General features: G+C 35.7%; 2 protein-coding genes across 2 annotated transcripts; one reads left to right on the forward strand and one right to left on the reverse strand.

Moving 5' to 3' along the window:
• Positions 1 to 99: 99 nt before the first annotated feature.
• On the forward strand, positions 100 to 2,693 carry iqcd (IQ motif containing D). The gene is made up of 4 exons (XM_067408223.1): positions 100 to 738; positions 868 to 1,101; positions 1,194 to 1,265; positions 2,319 to 2,693. The coding sequence occupies exons 1-4, from the start codon at positions 100 to 102 to the stop codon at positions 2,598 to 2,600; spliced, it is 1,227 nt and encodes a 408-aa protein (XP_067264324.1). The 3' UTR covers positions 2,601 to 2,693.
• Positions 2,694 to 3,708: 1,015 nt separating this feature from the next.
• On the reverse strand, positions 3,709 to 6,438 carry cfap73 (cilia and flagella associated protein 73). The gene is made up of 6 exons (XM_067408224.1): positions 6,286 to 6,438; positions 6,098 to 6,202; positions 5,809 to 6,009; positions 4,320 to 4,541; positions 4,034 to 4,189; positions 3,709 to 3,837 (listed from the first exon to the last, which is right to left on the reverse strand). The coding sequence occupies exons 1-6, from the start codon at positions 6,436 to 6,438 to the stop codon at positions 3,736 to 3,738; spliced, it is 939 nt and encodes a 312-aa protein (XP_067264325.1). The 3' UTR covers positions 3,709 to 3,735.
• Between the last annotated feature and the right edge of the window lie 5,261 nt (positions 6,439 to 11,699).

Consider the following 11,699-nt stretch of genomic DNA (forward strand, 5'->3'; position numbering starts at 1 on the left):
TATATTGTTAGTAGTTTTTCACCAAAGATGATCTATTGTCTGTTTATTTGTTGTCTGAATAGTTTTCTCTCTGTTACTTAATCAAAGAGACCTCTAATGATGGGCTCAAAATCAGACGATCTCCCTCTTGAACAAAGACTATCTGCATCCACAATTCCAAACAAAACTGAGGCAGACCTCTTAAAGACCATCAACCCCTCCAGGAAGACACTATCATCTCGGGAAGCAAAGCTCATTTTGGGGGTGCTAGATGAGTGCATTAATCAGATTGAGATAGCGTCTCTTCTACGCACTTTGCTGAACTGTCCAGAAGCACTTTTGCCGAGCCTGGGAGAGGAGGTGGTCAGGGCCCTGAAAGAGCACCAGAGGCTTGAGGAAAAGTACCAAGCTATGGCACTTGATGGAAGTGAGCAAAAGGAACAACTATCCAAATCAGCAAAAGCAGTTCAGGACTCCTTTCGTAACATTGTACGGCTATTGAGGGCAACTCCGACTGCAAGGGAGGTGCTAAAAGGGATAAAAGCTAACACAGGGGGAGAGATTATTTCTCAGAAACTGAGAGATGGCCTGTGCGAGTTGAGAGAGGTCGTTTTGGAGAGGCTCCTCACAACCCCTGCGGAGGAGAGAGAACTCAGAGAGATGATGCTGGAAGTCAGTCTACGTCACTCTGCCAACCAGGAACTGATAGACTCACTGGACAAAGAGGTTGCAATGGCAATAAAAGCCAAGGATACAGAGGTGAGAAGCACCATAAGGAGCAAAACATTTTAACAAAGTTCACAGTTAGTTAGATGACAGAATCTTCACAGATGAATACGTTCTCTAAACTACTTGCTCTCCTTGCTCTGTCTGGCTCTCACTAATTAGATCTCCATGCTGAATAATGTAGTGCACCAGCTGAAGAGATCACTGCATCAAATGGAAAATGGTTTGGAAGAGTTTGTTGTCCGAACTCAGCAGGATGCTGAGAAACAGAGTCAATCAGACAAGAAAACTTCAGAGGGGAAGAGAGCTCGTTTGCAACAGGAGGCCAATCAACTGAGAGCTCAGCTCAATAATGTGATTGCAGCAAACAGAGAGAGAGAACTGGAACTACGAAAGGTGTGCGCACTTGGGGGTCATTCAGTTATTGAAGTAGCAAGCATGAGTATGCTGATTATTTTGTTGTAAATGTTACTGTTTTTGAGTTGCAGAAAAAATACAAGGAAGAAACGGAGATCGAGAACTTGATACAGAAATATGATGCTGAAATGGGAGAGAAACAGGTATGACATTAATCTAACATAACCTCTACTGATGTTTGATGCAGTGTCATTTTCAGACATATTTGCAAATCTAAAGTTTGGGCTCAGTATTTATTTAATTTTTCTTGAAATTAATATTTTTATTCAGCATTCATTTGATCATTCATTGTTGCAAATGCTGTTCTTTATTCATCAAACCCTAAAAATATTTTTACATTTTCCACAAAAATATTAAGCAGCACAACTGTCCTCAACACTGATAATAATAATAAATGTTTCTTGAGCATCAAATCAGCATGTTAGAATGATTTCTGAAGGATCATGAGTAATGAGTAATGATGCTGAAAATTCAGCTTTGCCACCACAGGAATAAAATACATAAATATATAGAATCAAAACAAAAATGATTCAGACATTTTTTATATATTTTTACTAGTGGGTGTAGGACACTATAGTGCATTTATGTAAGTGAAGATAGCAAAATAAAGTAAACTGTGACATATTATACCCAAAAATTCTTCATAAAGTGGACTACCAGTAAAATTTATAAAAACATTTGGAACCAAAAATTATTCAGACACTTTGACCTGACCATGTTTTGCTTAAGTCTGACATAATTAAGATTAATATTTTCTGACAGTTTAACTCTGAGAGCTTGTCATATTTTACTACCATTTTTTTAAATTACAGTGAATAAACTGTATTAATCAATGAAATGTTCAAGGTGTCTGAATAAATTTAGTTTTGACTGTATATTAATGTATTTTATTACTGTGATGGCAAAGCTGAATTTTCAGCATCATTACTCCATTCAGTTTATATTATACTTGGTGAGCATAAGAGACTTTCAAAAGCATACAAAAATCTTATTGACCCAAACTTTTGAACAGTATGTATATGCATTGCAGTAAAAAAATCAAATGTCTCAGTGCATCACTGTGTGAATGTATTTTAATATTTAAATGCGTGTTGTTTAGTCAACTCAAACATCCAAGTTGTCAATTAGTACAACTGCACATTAAGATGACTAACCGTAAAACGTATTTGATTTTGTATGTGTATATGTGTGTCTAGGCAGAGTTGGAGGAAATGACACGCATGCATGAGAAAGATAAGACAGAGTTGAAAGAGCTGGAGGAACTTTTTGCAGTTATGGACCTGGAGTACTCCCAGATTATGGAGGAGCGACGGGAAGCTCAGGAGAAGAGGGAACAGCAGGAAAAAGAAAGAGAAATGCAGAGCCAAGCTGCTACTATCATTCAGGCCCACTGGAGAGGCTTTTGTGTGCGCAAGGCTAAGAAGGCCAGCGCAAAGCCCAAGAAAGGAAAGAAAGGAAAGGGAAAAAAAGGGAAATGAAAGAGAACTAGAAACGAAAGCACAGTGCAAGATAAATAAAATCAATAAAGCCCACTGTGACTGAGACTTGTGAAGCATTCATAAGTGTTCACATTCATCTTTTGTTTATATTTTTGCCCAGATTTTGCCTCAATTTGCAGTATATGGGTGTCAACACTGCAGTCAAGAGATGGAAGATTTTACAGAAAATCATGTAGTGTATGTAGGCCATAGACTCAGTTATGTTTAATATTTTGAGCAGATTTCAGAACACATATTGTTTTCATGTATGATGCCTAGCATTTTAAAATTTAGATTTATGTGTATTCAAGCCTTTACAAACAACAGCTGAGTCTGAAACCTAATATATATATATATATATATATATATATATAAATATGTGGACGCTTGTTTCCACCACAGAATAAAAACTTTTTTTTTGAGTTTTGTTTTGTTTGAGTTTTTTGTTGCAACTGGAAGCTCATATCCCGCAATTCTGACTTTTTTGTCATATTGTGATATAAACACAATTGCGAGTTATAAAGTCCAATTCTGTGACAAAAAGTCAGCTCATGATTGACATTTTCTTGCAATTGCAAGTTTATATCTCACAATTCTGACTTTATAACTCTCAATTGCGAGTTTATATCTTGCAATTCTGACTTTATAACTGACAATTTTCTAATTTATATCTTGCAATTCTGATTTTATAACTCCCAATTGTGAAACAGATTCAGAATTGTGAGTTTATATCTTACAATTCTCACTTTGTTTCTCACTGTTTCTCAGAATTGTTTATCTTGCAATTCAAACGTTATAACTTGCAATTACGAGTTTATATCAAAATTCTGAGGAAAAAAACTGAGGGAAAAAAGTCAGAATTGTGAGATAAAATGTCGCAGTTACTTTTTTTTTTTTATTCAGTGGTGGAAACAAGCTTCCATAGAAATAGGAAGGCAATATGCTTTGATAATATTTCACTGATTATGGGAAAACCCTTAAAATGAATCATTCTTTTAATCTCCATACAGTATCCCTGCTGCCCCTCCCACCCCAGTGAATAATCCTGTCAAAAGGGTGGTCAGATGATCATTTTTATTTAGCTTAGGCACATCTGGTCATTTTTCAGTTGATGCACATCCTCAGAGCTTGGGTCTTAATCTCCTCTGTCATTCTCTTCAGTTCGATTCGGCATTGTCATAATGTTGAACTTTAGATCATCACCTATAGCTCTCATAAGCTGAAAATGTTTCTGAATCTGGAGGGATAGTTACAAAAAAATAAGTTAATCAACATAGCAGTTGTGAAACCTCAGCTGCATTTGATCAGAGATTGCTGTGTGATTACTTTTATGAAATTTACTGTAAAAAAATATAAAAAAAAATATATATATATATATCAACAAGAAATACTGGTTCATTCAAGATTGCCATTAGTATTTTTGCATTATTCACCATTTCCAACTGCTTAAACGTGTCCTCAGTATCCACAGAGATTCTCCTGGTGTTACGTGTGATCATTTGATAAATGTTATGGATCGTGGTCTTTAGCTGAACAAAATGGAGCATCTCTTTTGCTGCAGTGGAACGGAAGTGCTTCAGTTTTAATTCCTGTAGAATACATGAAAAGTCTGTTATCTTGGGAGACAGAACTTTACAGAGGACAGAGGTGCCACATTATTATCTGTGTGTCTTTTTGTGTATGTACATTAACAGTCTGTCTGTGTGTGTATGTTTTTACCCATTTGTATGCTTCTAAGCGTATGCTGTCTAGTTGCGTCTGTTGCTGGTGCAGTTGGTTATTATAGTGCAGGAGAACAGTTCGCTGTTTGTTAATGTACTGCATCAGTTCCCGCTTTGTCCTCTCTCTCTCTTTCTCTAATGCAGTCTGGTTTTCTAGAAGTTCCTTGTGGATGGACCGGAGTGCTTGAAGACGGTCAATGACTTGACCAATGTTCTTAAACTCAAATGTCATTAAAAAAGGGGGGAAAGAGAAAGAAAAAGTATAACATTACTATACAATATTTTAGATATTCAAATATAATGTACAATTCTGAAAAATGTATATTTTTTGTCTTCAAACATTAAAAAAGAACCACGGTATCTTTATGCAGATATTTTCTTTACCCCATCTACCTCATCATTCAGAAAACAGAAAGTCCAACCACACAGAATAAAGGGTCGTTCACACCAAGATCGATAACTATAATAATAATAATAAAGATGTAGTTCTAAAAATCATTCTAAATATAAAAGAATAACACCACAACTATAATGATAAAGACACAGAGAAACGATATGGTTGGAATCCCTTTCAGAACGTTTTTCCCAGCTGATGAACGATAAAAATATTTTAAAGAGCTCAAGCATTTAAAACATCAGATGACAAACCTGCAGCCGCCATATTGAGCATTTAAGGTTGTTGCACATTTTTTAAAAATCGAATTTAAGATTTGTTAAAGACCGTTTTTCAGTCCTGAAGAAATGAAAATTAATACTGTACACACATAAAGAACTAACTTACCCATTTTCAAAAAACATGGTATTATATGTAAGCAAATATATAAATAGTAAACACAAACAACATGTAACATCTTAAAACGTAACAGTGCTTAGTAAAAGTTCAAATGCATGCATTACTGGATGTAATGTGACTGGTCAAATGACAGATTGTCATCTATATGTTTTTAATTCTACTGTTCATCCATCATCCTACTGGCATTTCAGAAACCAAATAATTCCACACTAGACCTGTGTTCTTCCTTTTGATACATAATAGTGGGAGTTAACACAAGTGCCTGTTTCATCAGTGGCCCAACATCTCAGGTGGAGGTGCCTACTAGTGTGAAGAACCCACAGCCTTCAGTTTTTCTGATGGTGCAAAACTTGCAACTTTGCAGTTGTTTGCCGTTGTTTTCACTCGACTAGAAGAGCTGCTGCTAGTGGAAACATATATCATTATAACTGCTGAAGCTTTCACCACAGTACTGAACATTTAGACTTGTACGGCTTTTTATTAACCCTGGCATTGCAATTAATATGCGAAGACTATCTAGATCCTAGTTCAGATAACTCTGTGCACACTCTCAAAGTGTGGAATAACTCACTCTTCAGCCAAATGACGCACATGAGAGCAGGGAAACAGCTTGATAGTTTCTCTGAGTTGTTTCAGTACCCCTCCCCCTTTCCAGACACAACAACAGCAAACTACCTACTTATATAATGACTACCTTTCCGGACATTTTTGCAGCTTTCTCCAGGAACTCTTGGTAGCATACGGCCTTCCCGACACGTTCCTCCAGAAGCTCTTTGCGTGTCAGCAGGGCGTCATTCTCTGTCTTAAGCTTCTGAATCTCCAGTTCTTTCAGTCTGATTTGAGCTCTCTCTGACTCTGCTTTCTTGACGGCACGCAACCGTCTGGCATCGTTTTCCTTAAGAAAAAGAAAACACAAAAACGTTTAGGCCTACCAAAAAGTTATCCATTCATATCCGTGTAGTTCTTTTACAATATTGATTTACTTGCAAAAACTTGTTATATTTCAGAATGGATTTCTTCAGTTTCTCCTCCTCTTTTTTAATGTTTTCGTCTCTCTCTCGAAAACTCTGCCGCTTCATCTGCATCTCCTGACAATAGCACACACAACAGCGAAAATGTAAATATAGTAGTTATAAATACTGTAGTTTATTATTATTTTTCATACAACCACCTCTTTCTGCACTTCCAATGCTCTGGTCACGCTCGCGCACTCCTCGCGCACCTCCAAAAGCTGCATTACGCTTGTACTCATATCCGTCAAATCCTTCTGTACGGCCTTATTTCTGAAGGTTTGAACAATCTCTGAGTACATGCAATTCACCATCTTTATCCGCTAATTCCACTTCAACGACTCTGAATCTCAGTGGCCATGACGGCACATAGTGGTTCTAGATTTGGGGTGTAATAAATGACATATACTTACAATGAAAGTCGTTCTTTGCAAACCGACTGAAAGTAATCCTCTAAATTCATCTTTTCAGTCCCACAAAAAGCTCTCTGGACAAACTTTAAGCGCGTCTGTCGTTTCCACAGCAACAAAAAGGAAAGCGTTTTCCTCTGTTGCCCTCCAGTGGCAGATTATTATCCAAACTTTGTTAATTACTAAAGACTGCTGTTCTCCCTTAGCGAAATAAATATCTCACGTCGTGATTAGATTAGACATTAATCGTCGTTTTTAAACAGAGGCATTTTTAAAAACATTTAGGATTAGTTCAATTTACTGTGGTGTAAATTTCGTTGGTGTTAATGAATAATATTGTGTTTTATGAATAATTTTGCTGAGTAAATAATTTTATTACTTTAGGCTATATGCAGTGATATCCAGTCAGACGAAGTGAGGATGGAAAATATTTTTTAGAATAAATAAATGAAGAATAAAATTGAGCAAATAATAATCAAACTTTTAATGTTGAGTACAATATTGAAATAAAATATATGATAGAAAACTTGAGTCCAATTTAAATGAAGTAGCCTGTCTAAAATTTATCTGAGTATAATCTTTGCTAAGAGAGCTGAAGAAGACAAGAAGGCCTTGGCAGATAGCTAAGTATATGCCTAAAGGAACAAGAAGCATATATACAGAGAACTTACATCCTCCTATACCTGTGCTTATGTCCATTATTTATGTCAGACTTTGGTGAAGCAGCTGGGTCGGTGTGACCCGGGCAAATGTTACAGCTGCAGAAATATAGACAAAAAAATATATATATATAACCATTGTGGGTTTTGACACCTTCAGAACAAAGACAGCAAAGCAAGCATTTTTCAAATACCATATCTCACATCTTACAAAACACTTCTCTGGAAAAGTATCTCTGAAGTTTGAACTGTCAATTCTAAGAAAACATCAATCATTGGAATGCATCCAATATCTAACAGAAAGCACAAGTAACAAAGTTCTATCTCTTAAAGCGTACAACATTTGAGGATATGAATAACATATTCTTGTAAAATATTAGAAATTAATATATGTGAATACAAGTGAATATAAATCAAACAGAATTAAATAAACTTAGATGATGAACTAAATACTTGAATATATGATGGAGGTTAATATATGAATGCATTAATTCAAAGAGAGAATTAATAAAGAGAATAGCCTATTAGGCTAAACATTATAGCATTATTAATAGGAAACCCGTAACACTAACAGTACATCATCATATTATTATCATTATTATTATTGTTATTATTATTATAAATCTACTACAACAGTTTTTGGTGTATGGATCAGCACATAATCGTCTTCAGTTCTAGCACTAAGCAGTATTAAATGTAAGCCATAAACATTTATGAGGCATTTCTATACACAAGCCTGTTAAATATCTTATTTGGTTCAAGGAGAGTCAAAATGCACTTTTTTGTCTACATCATTAGAATTTAATATATTTTTTTGCTATTTAATGAATAATTCCACTGGAATAACAATGTGAGAACATGAAAAGAGACTTTTTACAATGCTTAATGGACTTGATAAGATAAATTCAAATACGTTAAGTGTTTTTATGTGTTTTTTTATTCCTTTTGTTTTCGTGCGTGTGTCCAGACCTTCATTTATCTTTCATAAACATCATTCTGTCTCCTGTCACCTTCTCTCCTAATGCATTAAGGCCATGAAGGCTTCTGTTGTCTTAGTGTGGAATTAGAGGAAATGATTTTAACACCCATGTAAATGTCCAAAGCTAAAAAGAGAAGAATCATGCAATTTTTTTCACTGTATTTGGCTTATGTTTCTTAGCTTTAAAACAAAAACAAGTTAAACTAAAATTGTTTTTGGATGACGTCACATATTCTGTATAAAAAGATTAAGAGTAAACTATAGCAATAAATCTTTCTTAAAAGATTTGTCTTTTCATGTAGGATTTAAATTGAAATATACATCCATGTGTGAAACAGTGGAGTCCACTGAACTGTCCTCCAACAGTGGTAGAGACATCACCCTCATGACCTTTACAAAATCTGCTCCTATGGACTGAAGCCATAGATCCCAAATTTAGCCCTATATTCGACCCTTTCCCTGACCTCTATTCTCAAAAAGAAAAAAACACACAACCCCACATATCAGCATGATGTTTAGTAAATTTAGATGGCATCAGGTCTTTGTGTGTGTCTCTATTGTGTTCACACATGATCGAACACTGAAGAAGCGCAGGCGAAATTCATTATTCAAGAGCATAACAGAGGTGAGTGAGTGAGCAGGAGAACCACTCAATGTTCAGGATGATGTTAACCCTCACTTAGCATTTGTGATAAGTGATAAGACACCGCAGCTGTCCCACTGAGCAGGGGTCAAGGTGCATTTGTTTGTTTGTTTGATAGTTGTAATGTTTAGTGTTGCAAAAAGAAGGCTTGCTTATGGGGAGTAAACAATATTGAACAAGAACACTGGAGAGAGAGAGAAAGAGTCAGGGAGAAAGAGGAAAGAGAGGGGGAGAATAATGTCAATAAAGACTGAACAGCTACAGGTGATTCAGTGCTTGAACTAAAGCAATAAATTTCAGCCAAAAAATTGACCCTCATGTTGTTCCAAACATTTTGGATTCAATTTTTTTAATGTTTTTAAAAGTCTTTTATGCTCACCAAAGCTGCATTTATTTAGTCAGAAATAAAGTAAAAACAGTTAACATAATATTACAATTTAAAAGAACTGTTTTCTGTTTTAATATATTTTAAAAAGTAATTTATTCCTGTGATGGCAAAGCTAAATTTTCAGCATCATTACTCCAGTCTTTATTGTCACATGATCCTTTCAGAAATCATTCTAATTTGCTCACTTGGTGCTAAAAAAACCCATACATTTCTTATTATTATCAATGTTCAAACTTGTTGCTAAATATTATTGTGGAAACCGTGATGCATTACTATTCAAAAGTTTGGGTTAAGCATTAAAAAAAGAAGAAAAAGAAAAGAAAATACAGAATCAGAGTCATTACTTAGGTTAAAGGGGTCATATAATGCCACTTTTACAAGATGTAAATGTCTCTGATGTCCCCAGAGTGTGTATGTGAAGTTTTAGCTCAAAATACCCCACAGATAATTTTTTTATAGCATGCTAAATTTGTCACTTTTTGAGGGTTTTTGTGTGTGTCTCTTTAAATGCAAATGAGCTGCTGCTCTCAAGAAAACGGCAGAGTTTCAAGAGCTCATGTTAGCAGCTCCCATTACCTCATGCAGAACAAAGACTATAGAATAACACAAGATGCGACACTCGTATTGTTTTGAATGGGAGAAAGTGCAAAGCGCAATATCAAAGTCCCTTTAGTCTTTGGCAATATGGCGGAATAAGTCCCGCCTTCTAAATAAGAGCCAATCGGCGACTGGTAAAGTCATCGCGTGTTAGAAGCTCCAGTTTCTATAGAAACAGTCAGATGCGCGCCTCTGAAATGAGGCACAAGAGATGCGCATTTAGGACTGCGCATTAGCTTGATCCAGCCTGAAAAATTATTATTTTTTGTCATGATTCGAGCATTTAGAATCAAAATTTATGAGACAGTTGTTCTAGAGAGCATTTGATTGGACCGAAGATTTGCCAAGAAACTGAAGTGCGATGTGATGTCATGAAAATCCGTGATCCATTTTAGCGGAAGTGAGAGACTGTAAGTTTTGAATGCTTATATCTCCTAAATGCGAATTTCGTCATTGTTTTGGAACACACCAGCATATTCATAACCGTAAGGCTAACATATTCATACTAAAAGCTAAAAAACTTACATTTTGATTTCTGGGGGACTTTAAAGTCATTTATTAGCATATTCTGTCATGATAATTTATAAATCGCTCATGTGGGAACTGTTGTAAAATGCCTAAAGAGCCAGAGAATATATGAAGATAGAACATGAAGATAGAACAGGTATAATTAAGTTTAATTACAGTTATAAGTTATGTTGTCATCTTGCGTTCATGACATGCTATTGCATTTCTGTTACATACTGTATCGCAATAACTTGGCCTTAACCCGCCTCTCGTGGGCCGGGTTTTTTGTAAATTTTTGTTGTAGTCCTTAAACAGAGATCTCCCTTTGCTTTGAACTTGGAGCATCGTAACTTTGCAGATGTTGTTTAAGCTTTAAGAGCAACATTACACACTAACTAAAGTTAAAAAAGTGAAATCATAATCAACCACCCAGAAAACTAGACAAAATTAGTAATCTCCCACATATGGACAGATAGTCAGAAGCATATCTCCATCCATCACGATGCTGACGCTCAGACCTTGGATTTAGGTACAGGATGTCCTTCTAGATCATGACAAGGCATCTGCAGGTCTCGAGCAGAATGCCAGTTGTCATCAGTACCAATACAGGACCTGCACACAGAACAGAGCACATAAGATACACAGAATTCACTTTTCTTCGCGGCTGAAGTTAGCGCTTTAACTGTAACAGGAAATATTCCTAAAACATACTAAAAAGTTGTACTTTTCTCTCAGTGAGAGGTACAGACAATATTCATCATTATTTTCTAGTGTTTGAAAATGAAAATGAAAATAAATGCTTTAACTTAGTCATTCAAATAATTTAGGATAAATGTTCATTAATAACTTGATTATAATCACTCAAAGTTATATACTGATGCAGCAGTGGATTCCAGAATGCACCCCCTTCAAAAGCATGGATCCATCCTGCCTTCAGAATTTCAGGCTGCTGGTGGTGGTGTATTGGTGTAGGGGGTATTTTCTTTGCATATTTTCACTTTGGGCCTCTTAGTACTATTTGAGCATCATTTAAACACCACCTGAACATTGCTGCTGACCATGTCTATTCCTTCATGACCACAGTACTTTCAGCAGGATAACGCTCCATGTCACGAAGCTCAAATCATCTCAAACTGTTTCGTGAATATGACAATGAGTTCACTATACTCAAATGGCCTCCACAGTCACCAGACCTCAATCCATTAGAGCACCTTTGGGATGTGGTGAAACGGGAGATTCACATCATGGATGTAAAGCTGACAAATCTGCAACTATACAAGTGAAACTTGAATATTATATTCATTCATTACACACAGACTGATATATTTCAAATGTTTATTTCTTTTAATTTTGATGATTATAACTGACAACTAAGGAAAATCCCAAATTCAG

The sequence above is a fragment of the Chanodichthys erythropterus genome, chromosome 13 (genome assembly GCF_024489055.1).
Source record: "Chanodichthys erythropterus isolate Z2021 chromosome 13, ASM2448905v1, whole genome shotgun sequence".
NCBI classification, from domain to species: domain Eukaryota; kingdom Metazoa; phylum Chordata; class Actinopteri; order Cypriniformes; family Xenocyprididae; genus Chanodichthys; species Chanodichthys erythropterus.

Bases quoted from the DNA above. Each gene is read 5' to 3' on its own strand.
- iqcd (XM_067408223.1), top strand. From the start codon at position 100: ATGGGCTCAAAATCAGACGATCTCCCTCTTGAACAAAGACTATCTGCA. The intron at 739-867 runs GTGAGAAGCACC...CTCACTAATTAG, and splicing joins TAAAAGCCAAGGATACAGAG to ATCTCCATGCTGAATAATGT. The intron at 1,102-1,193 runs GTGTGCGCACTT...TTTGAGTTGCAG, and splicing joins GAGAACTGGAACTACGAAAG to AAAAAATACAAGGAAGAAAC.
- cfap73 (XM_067408224.1), bottom strand. From the start codon at position 6,438: ATGGTGAATTGCATGTACTCAGAGATTGTTCAAACCTTCAGAAATAAG. The intron at 6,203-6,285 runs GTGGTTGTATGA...TGCTATTGTCAG, and splicing joins CATTGGAAGTGCAGAAAGAG to GAGATGCAGATGAAGCGGCA. The intron at 3,838-4,033 runs GTGAATAATGCA...CTATCCCTCCAG, and splicing joins CGTTTAAGCAGTTGGAAATG to ATTCAGAAACATTTTCAGCT.